General features: G+C 34.3%; 1 protein-coding gene across 1 annotated transcript; it reads left to right on the plus strand.

Annotated features, from left to right (window-relative positions):
• Positions 1–1,341: 1,341 nt before the first annotated feature.
• Positions 1,342–16,635, plus strand: LOC114645399 (extracellular calcium-sensing receptor-like). The gene is made up of 8 exons (XM_051922547.1): positions 1,342–1,386; positions 3,874–3,944; positions 10,550–10,759; positions 11,183–11,471; positions 12,747–13,550; positions 13,648–13,875; positions 14,820–14,943; positions 15,734–16,635. Exons 1-8 carry the CDS (start codon positions 1,342–1,344, stop codon positions 16,633–16,635), a joined length of 2,673 nt encoding a protein of 890 aa, XP_051778507.1.
• Positions 16,636–22,035: the final 5,400 nt, after the last annotated feature.

A 22,035-nucleotide genomic window follows, 5' to 3' on the forward strand; every position in this document is an offset into this window, starting at 1 on the left:
AAACCTACATCACACACCCAGATAAATAGACTTGAGCTGTGAGAACTTTTTATCCAACTTGAACTGCGTCTGCTGGGGATGGGATAACAAACTGCTTGCTGCCAGTGCCATTTTCAAAACAAAGACGCTGATAAGGAGGTGCGAGGGAATTTAAGGTGGCTCGGCATTACAGCTTTTTTCGTATGCTTCAGGGATTCTAGTCTTAAAGAAATCAGAGGGATATAGCAGCTCATACAGTATGGAGAGGCTTGTCCACTTGTAGTACCTAAACTAAGGCCTCCTATTTCAATTGCTTTCTGTTTCCTTTCCTTTCTCGAATGCTGACCACTTGCTTTCCTCCCAAATCCACAGGTTGCCTTTCTAATATAATGTGTACCTAGTAGCCATGTATAACACAACAGCAAAACTTCCAATTTTAAATGATCTATTATAGTATCAAAGTCAACCTTTAAATTGTATATATGAAAAAAATGTTTCTTTACATACACTTTAAGGTTCAATTTAGCACTGGAGATTTTTTCAGTCTGTGGTGTGCTGGCACCCTGCCCGGGATTTGTTTCCTGCCTTGCGCCCTGTGTTGGCTGGGATTGGCTCCAGCAGACCCCCGTGACCCTGTAGTTATGATATAGCGGGTTGGATAATGGATGGATGGATGGATTTTTTCAGTGGATAAACTGCCTTCATGCTACCTTTGTTCAGACTGGCAACCTATATTATCCATCATCCCTCTATCCATTATCCCCCATTGTCTTTTCTTATTTCCACTCCTCTGGAGTTCATAAGTCTAGGATTTCCTCTACTGCCACCTCTTCACATGTGCGTCATTAGCATAGACCCTGTCAGCCCTGTTAACCACTGTGCCAAATGCTCTCTAGAATCCTGGGTAAAAATACCGTCATTTTTTCTCAGGACACCTTGAATAATTATAGAGTGTAATTCCTCCTAGTGGTGGCAGCCCAGTTTCACTGGCAAAACATCTAATACTAAGAACCTGTTCTGAGCAGTATAAAACTGTTGGTATATTTTGTATTGGTTGAATCTTTGACAAAACTATGCTTTAGTGCTTATATTGTTCTCTTGATAAAAAAATATAAAAACCTAAATTATTAGAACCCTAGTTCCAAGTGGGCCTTCCTATAGTGGTGGAGTGGTGGCTCTGAGGCTAGGGATCTGCACTGCCAATTGGAAGGTTGGCAGTTCGAATCCCATAAATGCTAATAGGGACTCTGCTCTGTTGGGCCCTTGAGCAAGGCCCTTAACGAGCAATTGCTGAGCGCTTTGAGTAGTGAGAAAAGCGCTATATAAATGCAAAGAATTATTAATTATTATTACTATGTTGAGATGTCCATTGTCACACTTGGGGATCACCTTCCTGCCTCAGCTGAGGTAAGCGGTACCACTCCGGACAACAGGGGGCTTTCACGCTAACTGTCTCTCCTTTTCCACCCCCAGCTCCAAGAAGCCATCCAGTGAGGGCACCCAAACACGGCCACAGCACCCAGAGCTGTCCCCATCTCTTCTGGTCAGGGCTCTAAAAACAGTATGACCTCAAAGTATGGACTCTGACGATCTGCAGAAGACTCTGACATGTTCTCTGTGCCTCCACAATCTGGGAGACCTTTATTTATTTGGGCTGTTTCAGCTGTCTTTTCTGTTGTGCCATTGTGCAGGGATTTTGTTTGTTTTACTTATTACTACAACTATTCTGTCCACTGGCCTCGCTATTAAATATTTTACTACTGCCAAACATTTTTTTAGATCTTACTAGTGTTCCTGACTAGAATGGGCTTTGCTGGCCTTAATGAAGATCTTTACTACTATATTTATGTCATAAACCTGTACATGGCATATCATGTGCTTTCCACCTAGCACAGTTTCATTTCATAAATATACAGTTAATATTATAAACAATTATTATAAACTGTTAATATTGTATCTTTCAGTACTGATACTTCATACATTAATATCAAAAGTGTTGTATATATTTTTAAACTGTTCCTCAAGATCTGTACACAGTCTGATTCTCTGCTGCTAATTCAATGCTCACGGTACAACTGTTATGATTTTCCTTTCCACCCTGCAGGCATTTAATGACAAGTTAATCACCCAGCTCATTGTGACAGCACTGCACAGATAATGAGCCTTTATTTAACCTGTTTACTGTTTCAGTTTAATCAGTCAGTAGGCCTTAGGAGAAATGCAGCAGACTGTAAAATATGTGACACCTTGTGGAATAAGGCAGCATTGCATCATTAAGTCAGTGAGTCATACTAAGCCAGAAATGTGCTTTATACTTGCATACTGAATCAGCGGATAATGTTTATTTTCAAACTCCTGTGATCCTGTATTTTTAAAGTACAGCATTTACTCAAGAGTCAAAACAAATTTTATATTGTGCTACTTCTGCCTTCAGATGGTCTTAAAATAAACACATTTGTATCTGCAGTATATTCAGACTACACTGCCAGTCATCTTTTGATTTTATGTATTATTGTATTGTTTTTACAATGAATGTGGTCCAGAATTTCTAGATGTTGTTTTAGTATATATGGGGGTAGTGTAGGAGAGATAATATGACAGCAAAGTTTGCTGTATCTTTCAGTTTTCTGATGTGCAATATCTTATCCCCTGCTAATTTAGGTCAGTTGTTTCATGTTTTCATTAATAATAAAAACTGGCATACATTAGCCCTGTTAACTATAAAGTTTTGGTTCTTACTATCAAAGTGATGGTATTATCACGTGTTCCCACTAAAACATTTTCACCCTTATTTGCTGGCAGAAACTAAATAAATACATATATATGTATTGGTGATTTGGAGATTGTTGACCTTCTTATTCCTACTTTAAATGACCTCTGCTGCTAATCACATATATGCATGTGGAGTATGTTTATCCATTTATTTTTCTTCAGTGAATTGCAGTTTAAACATTAGTATCTCTGGACTTTTATATGAACTTTTCCTGCTGGGCCATGTGAAGTTGATTCCTAAACTAGCAATAATAGGTGCAATTTTGTAAACAGGCCTTTTGATCATATTGTGCACTAATGAACAAAACAGGAATATCAAACTGGGCTCCAATATCTGAGCCGATGCATTAATGCATTCCTCTTAAAAAACACTTTCATGTAGTAGGTTCTGCATAATCCATAACTTCTAAACATGCATAGATAAAATTTAGCTCAAAGGCGATTTAGATTCAGTAACTTGTACCTAATTAAATGAATAAAAATAACATTAACATTAATTAAAAGGTAACATTAATATTGGTATCAGAAAATCAATAACCTGATGATGCACTTAAGTTCTGAAGCAGTAAACATGTCTGTTTCATAATGACTAGAATCCAGTTCAATGCCCAGCTTACAGTATATGGGAAGATGTATATGTTGTAGATAATATTTTGCATATGGACAAAAAATGTAAAAAAAAGTTATTATTCTTTATTATTATATTAGTTTTTGTGAATTACTTAACATAATTTAATATTGAATTTTTGTGTTTATTTAATGGATTGTTTAATATTATTTACACTAAAAACTTATATACTTATTTTTAGCGATTCATTTAAAATAATCTTATTCTAAAACTCAGGTTACATTGTTTAAAAGACCAAAAACCTTTCATTTGAAGTACCATTAACGCATGTTTTTTTTCTGTTCAAGAACAACTAAAAAGTGGTTACAATGAACAGTCTGAAAGATTCCCATGGGGTGCTCACCCTTGCAATTCAGATAACAAATGCACATTCAGTTCACAGGCACTAATATTTCCTTAAGGCCATTGCTCAATAGGCATGAAGCAACACGTGAGACATCTATAGTCTAGATATTTTTCAACTTCTATGTGCTTTCTTGCTTTAATTCTTTTAGGTTGTTATGTCACCATGGGGAGCTTGGATCTCTTTTTCAGGCTCCTACCTTTGCCCACCTTCCCCCACAAGGTTTATACCTTAAACCCAAGGGTCACAGCTCTATCATGAAAGACTCTTGTGGTTATTTTTCCTACTCAGGATATGTGCAATTAAAAATGATCAGCAATGTGTGCATTATTTAATAAGACAAGGAATAAGTAAAGCCAACTGAAAATAATTCAATTAAACAATGTTTTTATTTCTCCCTTTTCTCATTTTTAGTTTTGTCCTTTATGTCCGCAGTGAACAGGTTTCTACACCTATTTGAAGATTCCCAGCCTTTCTTTCATAATCATGTAATGTACTTTATAATAATATAATATGAGTTTTACATTACTGTATACATTTATTTCAATTTGTCACATATACAACAGATCAAGTAGAAACATGATACAAAACACACACATGGTCAAAGGATAAAAATCTCAAAAAAAGCCACTTAAAGATAGTACAGAGGATGCAAGTGGAATTACATTTTTGAACCAACTGTCTCAATGAACCCCTACAAAAAAACTAAACAAAACTAGAAGGTACAAAAGACATTCATCATTTTTCAAGAGTGCTACAAGGAGCCTTTGTATAGCAAAAAGTCATTGTTAAATGTCACTGATGTTTATACACGGTAGGCACTTAAGATTGGAATTTTGAAAAATTCACCTATGTGGCTTTGTGTAATCAGAGGTTGACATTATTTTTTGGTTGTTGTATTCTAATGAGTACCTGCATGAATGGAGTGGTACTCAGACAAATTAAAAGGCATCCAACTTGCTCTTTGACTTATGTTTACTTCCACTTTCAACCTGACTTGAGCTACTTTTTTCAGATTTACCCTGCGTCACACACTCATGTTAAGGGGACAGCTAAAGGGCCTGAGTAGCTGTAATTCCACACCGGACCAGGGGGTGGTGAAGTGCACGAGTTCTCTCTCTCGATTCCTTGCAGACAATTCTAGGGAATTCCCGCCCGGCTCTGAGGCAGCCAACAATATCACTTCCGGTTCAGGTCCTGATGACATCACTTCCCATACTGGCCTTTAAAGCCGCCATCTTGTTTCTAGTGAATCAGTTCTGTTTTGGACTCAGTGGTGTTAACATGTCTGTTCTTTTTCATCAATTTTGCAGCCGGGAAAAATTATACGGGTGGCTGCCTCAAACTTTCTCAATGTCTTTTGATCATTTTTGTGACACCTGCAATGTGTTGTTTGCAACCACAAACGAAGTACAGGCTTAAGGTTTTATTTCTCTGTTGTCAATTTGCTAATATAAATATGCAAGCTTCTGTACTTGTTTAGAATAACCTTTGATAACCTTAATAGACAGGCTTCAAACATCTGAATTATGTCACAGGAAATTCTGTTTCAGAAAAGGTGTCTTGTTTCTCTTTAGGCCAGTTAGATTGGTCAAACATCTGATCATTCTTATGTACACCATGTATCCCATACAGAAATCTAAGCTTTTAACATATCCACTTCGCCCCCCACATCATCAGAATACAGAAGTACTTATACTGACCACTACTTTTAAGTAAAAGTGTAAACAATTCCACAGCTGCCATAACCTTACCTTTACACCTTCCAGTTATAAGCTGCTTACAGCTTATGCTGAAATGCAATAGACGATTTTCATCAAAACACTCTCAAAATCTAGTAATTTAGATTAAAAGAAGTGAAAATGTTCTATGCAGATTCCTTAAATGTCTGAACTGCATGATTCCTTCCTATTAGTCACTGGTAAAAGCCTCCAAATTTTATTCAGGACCTTATTGTGAAACTTTAATTTACAAAATGAATTTCTTTTGTGTTATAAAGTTGCTTCAACATATTCCTTTTTTAGCAGCACCTTTCTGCAAAATAAAAAGAGAAATCTAACAACGCTTTGCTAAATATGTCTTAGTATGGAACAGAGCAATCAGCTGAGTTGGTGCAGTTCCTAAAGAGCAAGTTTGATATTTTTCAAGTCAAAATTATTTCTTCACAAACATGTTATATATGCATTTGTCATGCAAAATTGTCTAAAGTTAAGTGTTTCTTATAAATGAAAAACATCTTGCCTACATTGTTGTTTTACAATGGAGGCTAATGGGGCATGGAGCACTGTGAAGAAATAACCTTTACTTGAAAAATGACAAACGTATCTTTAAGAGTTTAAGTGTTGCAAAATATATAAATAAGGGGGCATTCTATGGCAACCATTCAATTTAACTTTGGGACACAAGCATTGTACATGCCAGCTTCACCAGAAGCCACACTAAGACATTAGCTTAGTCTTTTCATCTTCACCTTTATTAAGTTGTATGCTAAAATGAGTTGTTTTGACTAACCACATTGGATAAAAATAAAGCTGTCTCATGTTCCATCTTCAATAGTGTAAAATAGGTTTTATTTGTGTAGTTATGACAAAAAACACCTCAAATGTTTATATTTTTGTCACGCATGTGTATTTGCATACCCATCTGCCCATCTATGTGGTAAATAAATGCTAAGGCCTTGTAAATTATTATACTTTAGTATAACTGAACAAAGTGGGTGTTATCACATTGTAACTTTGAGGCATAGTTAAAAATAAAATCAAAAAAGTGTGGCAAATATCTTAGCAGTACTTGTATTTGCATTTCAAGTATAAAGGAATTAAAACTCCCATAATCATTTACAGTTTTTTATATACAGTATGCATATAGGTAGCACAAAAATATGTGTAGTCTGCCTTTCAGAGCAGAACTCCGTTGTCCCCAAACATCACTATTCACTTGTCACTCAACACTCATCATTACTTGCTCATCAGTCTTAATTACTAACTTATTTTTTTGTCATACATCACTCATCACTGCGATGAATGATGTGTGATGAGCTATAAGCAACTAGTGATGTGTGATGAGTGACTACTGAGTAGTGATGAGTGATGCATGATGAGCAACTATTAAGTGGTGACAAGTGATGCGTGTTGAGTGCCTACTGACTAGTGACAAGTGATATGTGATGATCTACATGCGAGTAGTGATGTGGGGACAAGCGATGTTTGATGACTGGAGAAGTGAAAAATGGCAATGTCCTGAAATGGATAAAGTACACTGTCTAACATATAGTGTTCAGATGGAGTTTCAGTAATTTATCCTTACTAATGTTTGGAAAACAATAAGTATCAAATTATCTAGCAGGACATTCTGAAATATTTTGTGAAGTAATCAATAAGTTGTTTTTTTGTTTGCCATGAATGAATCAATGAAGTTCACCATGTATTTTTCATTTTTTTATTTCAATGAGAAAAATATCATAAATTCCTTAGCACTGGTGATGTTACGTGTCAACTGATTTTTTCATTATGCCACAATTTTCTGTAAACCATTAGAATATATTAAATTTGTTTGTAGAGTATGTTGCTACTAAAATCAATGTCTGTAGTAGCTTTTAAAATGTTCTTTATATACATTGTTTTTCCCTTGAATTCTAATGTTTGCCTCATTCTTCTCCGTTCTGTTGAATAACAATAACAGACCATAAGTCATATAAATTAAGATATGATCAGCTTACTTGCCACCTGTTGGACATATCTTTTGGACATTTTTCTGAGTAACTGCATATAATGTGTCAGGATAAACTGTACAGTACAGTTTTCCCTTGCATTATATATTTTGTATTACAACTTTTTGCCACACTACCACACACCTGCATGCTGCACTGTTTTTTTTATAAATATATGCACTGTGACGGCCTTCGCCTCATGATATATGTATGCTATATACAGGAATTATGAAGTAATTACAAAAAAAGTTCCTACAAGGTTCCATCTAAGACTCAGATCAGTTTATTCCATCTTTAAAACTGTAGGTTTCACAGGAGGTATTACTGTTCTAATTGTTTTGGTAATTATTAATTTATAATAATGTAAACTACGAGGAATATCTTCATGGTGAATGAGGGTGCTAGCGAATAAAGATGTGCATTAGAGGTGTACACCAGGACTAGAATCCCATGGAACTCAACATAAATGTGTGATAAAGATGATAAATTGCCTATAATGTTTAATAATATTCTAGTCAAAATTATATTGCTTTAATATTAAAAGTCATTGTAATGCATTTGTGTTCATTAATAACAAGTAAGCCAAAGTGAAACTTGCCAACTAAACACCTTAAATAAATGGAAACATGTTTAAATCAACAGCATGTATCTTCGTAAGGAATCTTATCTTTGCAATGGATAATCCTCCATTGACAGATTTTAAGTTGCTGTGCATCAGACAGGAGCAGTCAGAGTATCTGTGTGAACATGATTAAAAAACAATGCATTGCACAGCTCTAATGTGTATATAACATATATATGCCTTGGTGCTACACTAGCAATCTCTCACTCCGTAATTACATTTGTGCTTAAATAAGTTTAAATAACATCATCCTATGGTATAGGGAGAGGTTGGGATCATGCACTGATACAAAGTGTTGCTGCACCCATCACATGACGAACCACCTCAGGATCCCAAATTAGGATGCGAGTGCAGCCATGCAATGGGTGACACCTCAGTACCACACTAATGGAACAGTGTGAGTTTTTTTTTTCTTTTTTACAGAGGTTGGAGTGCCATTTCTGCTACCAAACCACCAAGTTATATCCTAAAAGTTGGAGGACCAGGATGAAGCTTAATGTCATACCCAGGACGGAACAATTGCAGGTTAAGGGCCTTGCTCAAAGACCCAACTGAGTGAAATCACTTCTGGCATTTACAGGATTCGACCTGGCACCCTCTGATTGCTGGCGCAGATCCATAGCATCAGAGCCACCACTATGACTGCCTGTGGTTTCATGTGTTATATTTAAACCAAACTACATGTGTAGTTGACAAATCAGTGTCGGTTTTTATTAACATGTTAGCCGCTAAAACTAACTGATGTCAGGCTGGAGTTCTAGTTCTGCTTATTACCTGTCACTGAAGTACCGTACTGTTGTTAACTGCACGACTCTTATTGTGGCTCACAGCCTTGTGTAAATGTAAAAGGGTATTTGGCACTGTATTTTTTTCTCCATGCATTTGTCAGCATACCTTTTTACTGCATGTTTATATCTTACTACCATGAATGGTTTCACTTATAGACCCAAAACAAAAATCATTTGTGTGTTGATTTTTAGGAAAGATATTTGGTGCATTGCATTGTTTAAGAGTCAATGATAGGGAATAGTAGAGATAATAGATAGAAATATCATTTGTGATGAATAAATGATAAAAAAGAAAGTACTGGGGTGCACATGGTGGTGCAATAGATTATTGCAGCCACTTCATTAATCTCGTTTTTCGTGTTTCAATCTTGTCCTTGGTCAATGGTGTAGACTGTGCATGTTCCCCTCATTTGTGTGTAAGTCAACTTTCGAGTACTCCAGGAATTTACAAATTGTCCCTTATGTAAGTGGGGATGCGGGTGTGCATGTGAATGACATCTGTAATGGACTGCTGTCTTCCACCCACTGCTGCCAAGATAGCCATTGAAATTAGAAAATATTAGAGGGAGTCTTGTTCCTTGAAAAGTGAAAAAAATCTAAATCCAAACTACGGCTAAGTATGCACTGTATGCACAGAAATGACCACACTGTATGAGTATGAAAGTCTAAGAATCAAACTGAGATGTTAAAACAGGAGACAGCTTAACACCATGGGTAAGACGTTACATCCTAAAAAAAAAACCTTGGAGTGAAGCCCAGTGAGGTATCTACTATCTTTGAGACATCACTGTAACGCCTATAAAAACTGCAACAATTAGAAAGCAATGTGGAGATGCAGTGATTAAGGTTTATATAGATAATATTTTCCATTAATTTTGGATGTAAGATTTTACTGCTTGTTGTACATTAAACATTGAAATAGTAATTGAAAGACCAACATGTATCTGAACTGTTTTGCTGACTAGCACAAGCAATCTACATCTACATATAATTTAATTCTGACTATTAAATGGCTGCACTAAAAATGGCTTCTAAGAAATGAAACAGTTACCATTTATATACATCTACAGTAAACTCTTGTTGTTAGCAAAATAACAATGTATAGCATGTTAGGAGAACACAATTCTGTTAAACTGTAGCTTATGATGTATATCCATAAGCTCTTAAATTTATTATGCTGTGTAAGAAAACTTGAAACTTCTTTATATAAAGTTGGTTAAGATATTTTTAATACTTTAAAATATATGACAATTTTTAATATAAATAATTTATATATAAATACTAAAACATAATAATCCTGTATTGATGTTTTTTTAACATTTTAAAATATGTAATACTTTTTAATATAAATAATTACATCAAAAGTAATTTAAAATACTTTAATATTCGATTGATGTTATTCATTTGAATTAATTCTTTTCTCTCTTGTTGACTCAAATGGTAAAGATGAAGGAATAAAATTATTGTATTTCTGAAAGATATTTTTTTACATAATCATAAATAAGGAACCATTAAGAAAATGAAAGTATTAAAAAATCAACAAAGTAATTAAAGTAAAATGTCTTCAGCAGAGTGTCTATAAAAAATAGTTTTCATTTCCCATGATACCTTAAGCCTAAGAAGAGTTCTTAACACAAGGCACAGGAGCAACTGAATTAACTATATAAACTTGGTGCTCTTTCTCGTTTGCAGAAACAGATTGCTAAAGTCATTTAGAAATGATTATCATTGCAGCTCTACTACTATTTTTAACCGTAATGGCGGAGGAGAACATATGCCAGATACAAGGGAAACCAGATTTTCCACTGTTTTCAAAAGATGGTGATGTAATAATAGGTGGCATTTTTTCCTTACATACATCCTTTATTCCTATAAAGTCCTCTTTTAATGCAGTTCCAGGGTCTTTGCAATGCAAAAGGTAAATTGAACTTGGAAATGTTTGGATTTATTTCAAATGTATCAAAATATTTTGTCCGTGCTACCTTACTTGTGCATTACTTAGAAGAAAAAAATATTTTTATTGAAGGAACCCTTTTCTTATAATATCTGTAAATGCTGTGTTTTGAATTTAACCAGAATTAGATTTAATTGTAAAGCATGTTTTTGCAACGTCAAAAGTGCCCATGTTTTTATGTGCCAAACAAAGCATTTGCAAAAGTAAAAAAAAATATATATGTCAAGAAAAGACATTAAACATGTGAAATGAGACTTCTATTCCAGTAATGTTGCTTCTACAAATAATGAATATTGCTTTTCTGAGGTGTAATATGGAGCCAATGTTCATCGACGAAATTATTTAAAACAGGATAAATGTACTTTTTTTATTTTATTTCCCATACAGTTTAAACTTTAGGGAGTTTCAATTTGCAAAAACAGTCATCTTTGCCATTGATGAAATAAATAACAATACAAAGATCATTCCTAACTTAAAACTGGGCTATAAGATATATGACTCCTGTGGGTCAGTTCTGCAGTCTACAAGAGCAGCAATGGCTTTAGCAAATGGACAGAAAGGGTTTTTCTCTGATGAATCGTGCACCAAGCACTCTGTTCATGCAATCATAGCACAATCTTCTTCTTCCCAAACTATCGCAGTGGCTTCAACTATTGGACCCTTTGGAACACCTGTGGTAAGAATGATTTTTTTTCTGGTTAAAACAAAGAATATTATAAATCCGCTTCAGCACAAAAGTAATTCAACCATTTTATTTTAAAAAATGTTTAGCAAGCTGGTTTCTTTAAAGCTGTATCGAATGCTATGTCATAATGCAAGCTTGTCTTACTCTGTGTTTGTAATTCTCTCTCACACACACTCACACAGCACGTCTATTTAGTATATCCCATGTTTGTTAAGAAAAGAAAAACTTCCTGGTGTTGAACCCAAAATTTCTATCATGATTAACATTATCACGGTAAGTCTACCTTAATAGCATAATGGTTTAACTTGCTTTGGTAATCACAGTGGAGATTTGTTCAGATAAGGGAAAAAGAGATTTTGAAGTAAGTAGTTCTACTCACTAATTATGGCATCTATGAGTGGTGACATGAAACATGTTGATTAGCTTCTGTGAGTAAAAGTTTCACTATACATTGCACAGTAACAGCCACATACAGTATATTAATTTTAAAAATAAATTTTTTACTGTTGAGGTGTTGCCAAGTCATTTGACTTGTTTTTAACAGTAGACTTTGTCATGGATCAAATTTAAACTTGTAAGCTTGTGGTTTAAATTTCACCTACATAAAACAACAGTGGGGTTTTATTTTTAGTTTCCACTGATTTTGACAGATAAATATTGGAAATTAAGTATAAGTATGTGAAAATAACGACATTTATTTACATAGCACATTTTCAATATGAAATAACAGTCCATTGTTTGTTGTTTTATGTCCCAGGCAATGAATGCATTTTATAACCTTCTATTTCTCCAATTATCATTGTCTTCCTCTCCAGAAATGTGAATATTTTGTAGTTAAGCAAATAACTAATAATGGCATAGTCAAAAACAAATCAAAATACTTTGCTTTGCGTACGTCTTTTATGTAATGAACACTATCCCCTTAAGGTAAAGACCTACAGGGTAATCTTTTGGATTTTTAATTTCAATTGGCAGGTTAAGCAATTTATTCAGGGCCACAGAGAGAGTGAAGACTTTTGGTTAAACGTTCATCATCCATTAGGTTATAATAGATAGATAGATAGATAGATAGATAGATAGATAGATAGATAGATAGATAGATAGATAGATAGATAGATAGATAGATAGATAGATAGATAGATAGATAGTTCCACAAACAACAATAGTAATATTAATTAAACATGTAAGCTCTAGAAATGAAGTACAATTTTGCTATGAGTTTTCCAGTACCTGATTAATGTACTATTTGCTACACTATATCCACAGATCAGTCACCTTGCGACATGTGCATGTCTCAGCAACAGACATGAGTTTCCTACTTTTTTTCGAACTGTTCCTAGTGATTTTTATCAAAGCAAAGCACTTGTTCAGCTTATTAAATACTTTGGTTGGACTTGGGTGGGAGCAATCAGAAGTGACTCAGATTATGGCAATTTTGGAATGGCAGCATTTGCTCAAGAGGCCCAAATGGAAGGCATTTGCATTGAATACTCAGAAGCATTTTTTAGAACTGATCCTAGAGAGAAAATCCTTAAAATTGTGAACTTAATCAAAAAGTCAACTTCTAAAGTTATTGTTGCTTTTCTGGCTCATGGAGAGGCACTGACTGTGTTGCCAGAACTGCTTCAGGAGAATGTGACAGGACTCCAGTGGATTGGCAGCGAATCATGGATTGCTGATAAATATCTTGGATTTCATGAGGTCCTAGGTGGAGCACTTGGATTTGTAACAGGAAATGCAAAAATCGCTGGTCTCAAAGAGTTTCTGTTAAATGTCCATCTCTCTGATGACCCAGGAAACAGTTTTTTAAAGGAGTTCTGGGAAACAGTATTCAACTGTAGTGTCTCAAGTAAAAGTGAGACTGATCTCAACTCCTGCAAGGGCTCTGAGAGTTTAATTAATATTAATAATCAGTATACTGATGTATCAGAACTGAGAATTTCCAATAATGTTTACAAAGCAGTTTATGCCATAGCTTGGTCTCTGCATAATCTAGTCTCTTGTGAAAATAATGGAGGACTGCTAGCCAATGTGACTTGCTCAACGAAGATGCAAATTGAGCCACAGCAGGTAAGAAACTGAAACAAGTTTATCACTCATGTTATGAAGAATGTGTTTTCCTTACATGATAAGGAATTAAAAGTAAAATATGTGTTACATTTCCCAGTTACTTCATGAATTAAAATATGTAAATTTTACATCATCAAATGGAGAGAGGGTCTACTTTGATGAGAATGGAGACCCTGCTGCAAGGTACGAGTTAGTTAATTGGCAGCTGAATAAACAGGGATTACTTGAGCTTGTTACAGTTGGACTATATGATGCCTCCTTATCAGCAAGACAGCAGTTGACCCTGGGCAACACCAACATCATCTGGTCAAGTGGAAGTAACAAAGTAAGACCTCTATGCATTTGAAACTTCTCTCTGTACTTATGATACCAATGTGATACAGTCGTTAGCACTGCCGCTTCACATTGACCTGGATTTAACTTCTCGTCTAGTCATTCTCTGTATGGAGACTGCATAATCTTTCTGTGTCTAAAAAAGATTTTCTCCACATACTCCAGTTCAATCCTAGACAGATGTATTTTAGGGTAATTGTCAAATCCAGATAAGTCAATTATAAGTGGGTGCTGTTGTGTGGCTGAACATGAGTTCCATTAAAGCTACTTCCTGTTGTACACCAGATATCCTCAGACAATCCTCATAACAAAAAGAAGTTCAAAAACAAAATAAATGGATATACTGTTTAAAAAAATTACATAAAAAATTGTTTTACAGTACAGTCAAATTTTAGACTGTTTTGATGTTTCTCCAAATAACTGATGTGTTCATATATAAAACAGTATTCAATTGCATTTTAACATTTTCTTTGACAAATAACAGATTTTGTGTGTCACTTTAAAAAAATCTCTTTCTTTAAAGGAGATCTTACCAATTTTATACCTGTAAATTTGGTTTAATTTGGAAATTCAAGTAGTATTACAGAAAAAATTATTCAAAAAATACACACAAAAAGTATACACTTTTACAAAATTGTAAAAATACAAAAAAATTCAGTGGCAATGGGTGCTAACCAAAAACCTCGAAACTGACAATCATTTACCATATTAAAAAAAGTAATTTCTATTATGTCATTCATTTGAAATGATACTCTTTGTTTTCTCAAGCAAATTTCTGTTAAAAAACATGTTTTTCATATATTAAAATGTTTTAAATATTTTAAGTTGCTGCCTTACTTTTTACCATATTTTAATGTATTTTTTACACTGTATGTACCATAAAGCTACAGTATATAAAGTAAAATATTTTGAGCAGAGGATTTGTTTTTTTAAAAGGTTCCTAAATCAGTTTGCAGTGAAGAGTGTCCACAAGGAACTCGGAAAGCTGCTCAGAAAAGACGGCCTGTCTGCTGCTTTGACTGTATATTATGTGCTGAAGGAGAAATCAGCAATGAAACAAGTAAGGTCCAAACTGTCTGATGAGAGCTGTTTTTTTCCCTGCTGCCTTACAGTTATGGCAGAATGGCTTAAAATCCTTGCCTTGTCTGTGTGAAATTTATATGTTCTCCCCAGTCAATAATGCTTTTTCTCTAAGTGCTCTGGTTATCCTCACAAGTTTAAAATATGTACATGTTACAAAAGGTCAACTGAAAAATGCAAATTGGCCATTTCAGTTGTCCTTTTTTTGGAAGAACATCGCAACATTAAAGACCAGCCTATTTTGTATCAAATTAATGAATTGATATCAGATTTATTAGCTAGTCATGGATTAAAGATAACAACAGCAACAATTTATTTCTTGTACAGCCCAAAAATTACTCAAGGAATGCCTCAATGAGCTTTAACAGGCCATGTTTTCTTACAGTCCAGCAACGTTGACTCTATAAGAAGACAAGAAAAAAAGGTTTTCTGTAAGAAAGGAAGCAATAATCAGCCAATTGCTAAAGATGAGGCTCATTTTTTTAATTCTTCCTGTACACTCATGTTTTCAAAACAATATCATTTCAAGTCCACTACTTAAGTCAATTATCAAATTTGAATAGTCTTAAATGCCATAAAGTAGCATCTAAGTGATGAGGCTGTATAGTTTATTCTTAGTTCTCTAAAAGTGCAATCGCAATCTGTTATATCCTGACTGTATTTAAAATAATAACAATGCCTTTATGCAGAAATATTTTTATTTATAGATTTATTTGTAAAACAACATTAAAAACATAATCAAATATGTACAGTATTTATCATGTTTTTAGATTCTGCAGATTGCTTAAAATGTCCTCCTGAATATTGGCCCAATGAGAGAAGAGATCAGTGCATCTTGAAAAAAACAGAATTCCTTTCTCTGGAGGAGACAATGGGATTGTTACTTGCGACCTTTGCCTTGGTGGGTGCTGCCATTACCATATCTGTGGCAGCAATCTTTTTTTATTTCGGAGATACACCTGTGGTGAAAGCAAATAATTCTGAACTAAGTTTTCTGCTTCTCTTTTCCTTGACTCTATGCTTTCTTTGCTCTTTGACTTTCATTGGCCAACCCTCGGATTGGTCCTGTATGCTGCGCCACACAACATTTGGAATAACATTTGTCATGTGCATTTCTTGTGTCCTGGGAAAAACAATTGTGGTGGTAATGGCCTTCACCGCTACACTTCCGGGCAGCAACGTTATGAAATGGTTTGGGCCTGCACAACAACGCCTCACCGTTTCTGTTTCCACATTAATACAGGTGTGCATTTGTGCAGTTTGGTTGATGATTTCACCTCCTTTTTCTTCAAAGAACTTGATCTACTACAAAGACAAAATCATTCTTGAGTGCAATCCAGGATCTGTAGCAGCTTTTTATATTGTTTTGGGATACATTGGACTTCTTTCTATTCTTTGCTTTTTTCTGGCATTTTTGGCTCGTAAACTGCCAGATAATTTCAATGAAGCAAAATTTATCACTTTTAGTATGCTAATATTCTGTGCTGTATGGATTACCTTTATTCCAGTATATATCAGTTCTCCAGGAAAATTTACTGTAACTATAGAAATATTTGCAATTTTGTGTTCAAGCTATGGGTTACTTTTCTGCATTTTTGTTCCCAAATGTTACATTATATTGTTGAAACCAGAGAAAAATACAAGAAAACTGTTAATGGGTAAACGGCGTTGATGGATCACTGAACCTCTCTCTGTTTTATTTTCATCATTAAAGATAGATAGACATACATACAGACAGACAGACAGACAGACAGACAGACTTTATTTTTCAAGGGAAAATTAAAGTTTTAGAGAAGCTGAAGACTTCTGGCTTGAATAAGAGAGCTGCTACTGTCAGTCCCAGGCTTTTAGGTGGGAGTAAGATTTGGTCAGATCTGCTCACTTGCACTGCAGGTTTACATTTAAAGGCATTGACATTTAAATGCAGCTTGTCAATGTCTGGCTTGTTGTTTCCACAATTCCAACATGGTAATTGTAGTTTGTTTGCTCCAACATCCCACTGATTAGGTCATCAGCATTCTAGGGTCAGAATGATTCTTCATTAGAATTTTAGTGCAAAGTGAATCATTTCTGTTCCTCAGTTAACATTAATCTGAGTGATGTAACTTATATCTCTAGGCAGTAGTCAGTATTTCAATGACTAGATTAACACATTTTAGTTTTAATTGTAATGTGCTTTTTTTACCATTACTTATTCACTCATTTCCACTCCCTCTTCTGCCTTTTCCACTCTGTCTGATTGTATCAAGTGAAGGCTTTCCAGCATTAAAATAGCAGCTGAAATATGAAGTTTGAGAGGGTTCTCCACAATAAATAAATTCCATAGTACCTGAACTCACCATGACGCAACATGACATATAAAAGTTCATCCAACTTATTTAAAATGATTGAACATTCCCCATTTATGGAGACAGATCAGTCCTGAGTACTTTCCACTTTTATCCTTGTTCTGTATTCTTTCTGTTTTTGGATGAGCTACTTGTGTAGTAAGGTGCAACAGGCAGCAGTGACCACAGAGCTGCCAGCAGAGTACTGAAACGTTTAATATATATCCCGCTTTATGTTGTCATTACATTTATCAAATTCTTCTGATCCTCTTCACTCAATCTGTGACAACTTTCCCAGCTCATTTAAAAAGCATTTGATACAGGAAGACAGCTCGGGTCTGTGTCTGCGATGACAGCAGCATATCTTTGATTTAAAAATTCATTTAATATTAGTAGTAGCAAGCCAGATTCCAAACCGTAATATTAATAATAATTAAATAAATTGGTTAATAATCATACAAAATAAGAAAATTATATATAGTACTTGATTTGACTTTTTACTGTGGAGTTCATGCTCATCTTTCAACTCTACAATTAATAGTCATTTAAACTATAATCAGTCACAATGGGATGTAGCTCCATTTAGGTAATTAAGTAATGTATTTACAACTTACATATGCATGTAATAATGTACCATTGTTGGTGAATGTCATTTTATTGATTTCATGATCAGAACATTATTTACACAACAATACTTAATTAAATACTTTCAGTACTTGGACTGAAATATTAATGCATTAAAGGATATATTGACTATATTCTAAATATATACTAGTAATACTTAATCTGAAAACTCTGATGTACTGTATATAGGATTTGAAGGTAAATGTCAATTTGTCAGTTCATTTCTTATGGATCTGAAAACTAGTTTTATCTGTTTTATTCAAGACAACTAAATATTTTGCTGAAAGACCACACAAGAAAATACAGAAAACCTGGTATTATGTATCTGAAGTTAATGTTAATGGAACGTTTACTTTGATTTTTCTCACCCAGAAAGCTTGTTTGGATTGCTCAAGTAGCATGGATGAATGGACACACTTATGTATGAGTTAGAATCTTTAGCTGAGATGAAAGCTGTCAGATTATCCATCCATCCAACCATTTTCCAACCCGCTGAATCCGAACACAGGGTCACGGGGGTCTGCTGGAGCCAATCCCAGCCAACACAGGGCACAAGGTAGGGAACCAATCCTGGGCAGGGTGCCAACCCACCGCAGCTGTCAGATTATAAAAGTAAAAATAACAAGAACCTCATAAAAATCAATCATTAACCAGTGCAGTCAGCAAAATGTGAGTGTATAGTCTTTAACTGACTAAAACCTCTAGTTATGAATGAACATAACATCGATGGGTATTAAAAAACAAAAGATTGTAAAATATTAATAGACGGATGCATAGGTACAGTATGTACTTGAAATACAAGACTTTAAGTGGAAAATAAGCCGTGTTTTTGGAGAAAACTACAGTTACTTAATGATATACACAAAAACATATAGTACAATTGTCAAGTTTTTATAGATTCCTTGACAAATAGTACTATTTGTATTTTGTTTTAAAGTTTTAAATGGGATGTTATTTTAAATGGTAATTTCAAAAACTCAAATATAAAAACCTATTATAACCTAATTATGTCAAGGCATTAATATTTTGTAATAAATCCAGAATCTACAACAGAGATTAGTGAACCATTATGATCTGGTGATCAGAATATAGAAATTTTCATAATATTTTGTTAGACTAAATTGCCAAAAAGTAAGCCTATTAAATTGTGTTTTTAAAAAGGTGGATATCAGCCAGTTAATAACACATAAAAAAATTACATTTGTATTGTTGGAGTACAATTGTATACTTCAGACCATTTAGGATTAATTCCAGGACTGAAAGCAGTAGTAAAGACAAAATATCTCTTCCATGTCCTTGTAAGGAGACATGAAGGAAATCGCCACAGACCAAGCAACTTGATAAAACATTTCAAATAAATAATAGCAACTTACACTTTATTGAACATAAAGGCAAGGGACAAGAATATTGGCTCTAATGCAACAACTAAAAGGACTCTTCCAGTGTCACAGCAGTACAGTCGACACAGATATAAGCATATTAATTAAAGCAATACAGAAACAAAATACTCAGTAAAAGAAAGAAATAGATATTCTAATTTCATATGTTCCTGATATTTTCACCCGCTGAGGTGAAAGATGTTTAGTATCTGTAGATGATGCTTAAAGAAAGAAGAAAAAAAAAACAACAACTATAGAACTTGTTAATTGGAAAAGGCAGAATTGATCAAACAGACAATATATACTCAATAGCACTTATAGAAAAAACTTTTTATGTTTGGTATACTACTGTATATAAACTACTGTATATAAACCCTTTATTATGAACTGTACTTTTTATGATATCAGAATTTCCTAATGATGGAAATTTAGTAAAGGTTTTATTGTTAATTTGGCCCTTGATTTGTCCAGTGCCCATAATTGAAGTTCAGTAAGTTTAATGTGCTTAACTAACAAATACATGGAAACAATTTTTAATGACAGAGTAGCCAACCAGAGGTAAGACAGATGTGTCAAAATGAGTTTAGACAGGAAAGATCATGTTTCAATAATGATTCAATAAAATGTTTTAGTTTACTTAACTGTATATACCAAAACCATATAATAGATCATCTCATGAGTAGTAATGAGTGAATCCTGCTTAATTTGCTTCACCGTGAGTTCAACGAAACTGTGGAAATGTTCCTAAATTTCAGAGAACTCAAAGAAATGAATGAAAATCAATGGGAAAGGAGAAATGAACTAGTTTTGAATGGATTATAGTAATACAATTGTCTTTTAAATACCCCTGAATGCTAGAGAAGCATCTGCCAACTATGCTGGACTGATTATTGTGGCCAAAAATGTGACCTGAGATGTGAGGCAGGAGTGCTAACCACTGACCCACCATGCCTCACTGAAATAAAATTATATTCTGAGTCCTTTATATCTTTCTGCATCTTCCAGGTTCCTAAGTCTGTGATACAATATATCAGCATTATATACTCGCGGGAATGTCCCTGTCACTAGCCGATATTTGTGCATAGCGAGGAACATAACATGCTTAAATTAGCTTTAAAGAAACAACATACAATGAATCTATAGAACAATGAAGTATGTTTATAATATTCTCATTATGGTCAGCTAATGTACCCCTCAAATGAATGAGTGTATATAGTTGTTGTGAGCTGAAGTCCCAAAGAACATAGTACTAAATCCTTCAAGAATACTTACCAAAGTGCCTGCTACAGGGGGTATAGTGCCAATTCCTGGAAAGAGTAAGGGTAAACACAGACTCCTTATGAAATTAAAAGATTTAGTTTCTCAGAATGCTCTGTCACATAGAAGAAGCTACGTGGAGCACAAGAGCCAAAAAGGAGTTGCCATAAACAATAAGGCAATCCAAAGCAAACACAGTGTCAATACAGATTCAAAGTCAAAAACTGAGCATGAAGTTAAAAATACACTAAATTGCACATAGAGCAAAACATAAGAACTCACCAAGTCCAGAGATTTTTCATAATGAACCACTAGGAAATGTGGAAGACCCCCTAAATATATAGGGTGAAGGGCAGTTCCTGGAAGTGATTGGCAGGTGGCCCCATCTCCTGGGAACCACCCACAATATGGAACATCGCACAGGTATAGAAAGCCAAGCAGATAATAAAGAAAACAAACATTAACATACAGTACATCAACAACTTAAAACTGAACAAAAAAGACAACAACTACATTTTTGAAATATGACTTGGTGTAAATTATTCACACATGTGTGAAGCAGATTGGGCAGCACTACAAAGTGTGAGGTGGAGTATACTCACAGCACACATGCTGTACGTGAAAGTTCTGCACATGTGCAATGCAGATTGGACAGGTACCACAGATCAGGTAGTGTCATCGCTATCCAATATGTCTGCTACAGCTTTTAGATGTCACACTGGCCTCTCAAATTATCATAGGATGATGGAAAAAAACAAAAACTGCCAAAATCTGCCACACAGCAAATTTTCAGGGAAAACTTCAGCCAACAAGGTCAGCGGCAAAACTATCAAACTTGTTGTCAAAAACATTTTGCTAAATTTCGACCAGTTAATACTACTCATGAGATTTTACAAATTAAAATATAACTGGCAGAAATTTACTGAGTAGTTTGTTGGTGGACATTGACTTTAGTACAAAAAATGACTCCTTATGATAAAATAAATGTATTCAGAAATACTTAATGACAAATTTGCGCTTCTCTGAAGTAAGAATTGAGGCTGATATAATTTTAAAAAATACATTTCTATAAATGATTTTAAGAAAAATAAAGGTATGTCATTAATTTGTTACATTTTCAGATAAGGTTAAAGACAGTGGACTACAACATACCCTCTAGCTACTGCAAGAACCTAAATAACATTTAGATATGGACAGCATTTTTAATCCTTTAGATAGATAGATAGATAGATAGATAGATAGATAGATAGATAGATAGATAGATAGATAGATAGATAGATAGATAGATAGATACTTTATTAATCCCAATGGGAAATTCACATTATCCAGCAGCAGTATACTGATACAATAAATAATATTAAATTAAAGATTGATAATAATAATAATGCAGGTGAAAAACAGACAATAACTTTGTATAATGTTGGAACCAAACAATGATGCAATATTTTTTAAAAACTGCATAAAATCATTAGTTATCATTACTAG

The sequence above is a fragment of the Erpetoichthys calabaricus genome, chromosome 2 (genome assembly GCF_900747795.2).
Source record: "Erpetoichthys calabaricus chromosome 2, fErpCal1.3, whole genome shotgun sequence".
NCBI lineage: Eukaryota > Metazoa > Chordata > Cladistia > Polypteriformes > Polypteridae > Erpetoichthys > Erpetoichthys calabaricus.

What these genes read in the sequence shown, in the direction of transcription:
- LOC114645399 (XM_051922547.1), top strand. Translation starts at nt 1,342, where the DNA reads ATGTCCATTGTCACACTTGGGGATCACCTTCCTGCCTCAGCTGAG. An exon ending in TGCAAATTGAGCCACAGCAG is followed by an intron (nt 13,551 to 13,647) that starts GTAAGAAACTGA and finishes TACATTTCCCAG; the next exon opens with TTACTTCATGAATTAAAATA. An exon ending in GGTCAAGTGGAAGTAACAAA is followed by an intron (nt 13,876 to 14,819) that starts GTAAGACCTCTA and finishes TTTTTTTAAAAG; the next exon opens with GTTCCTAAATCAGTTTGCAG.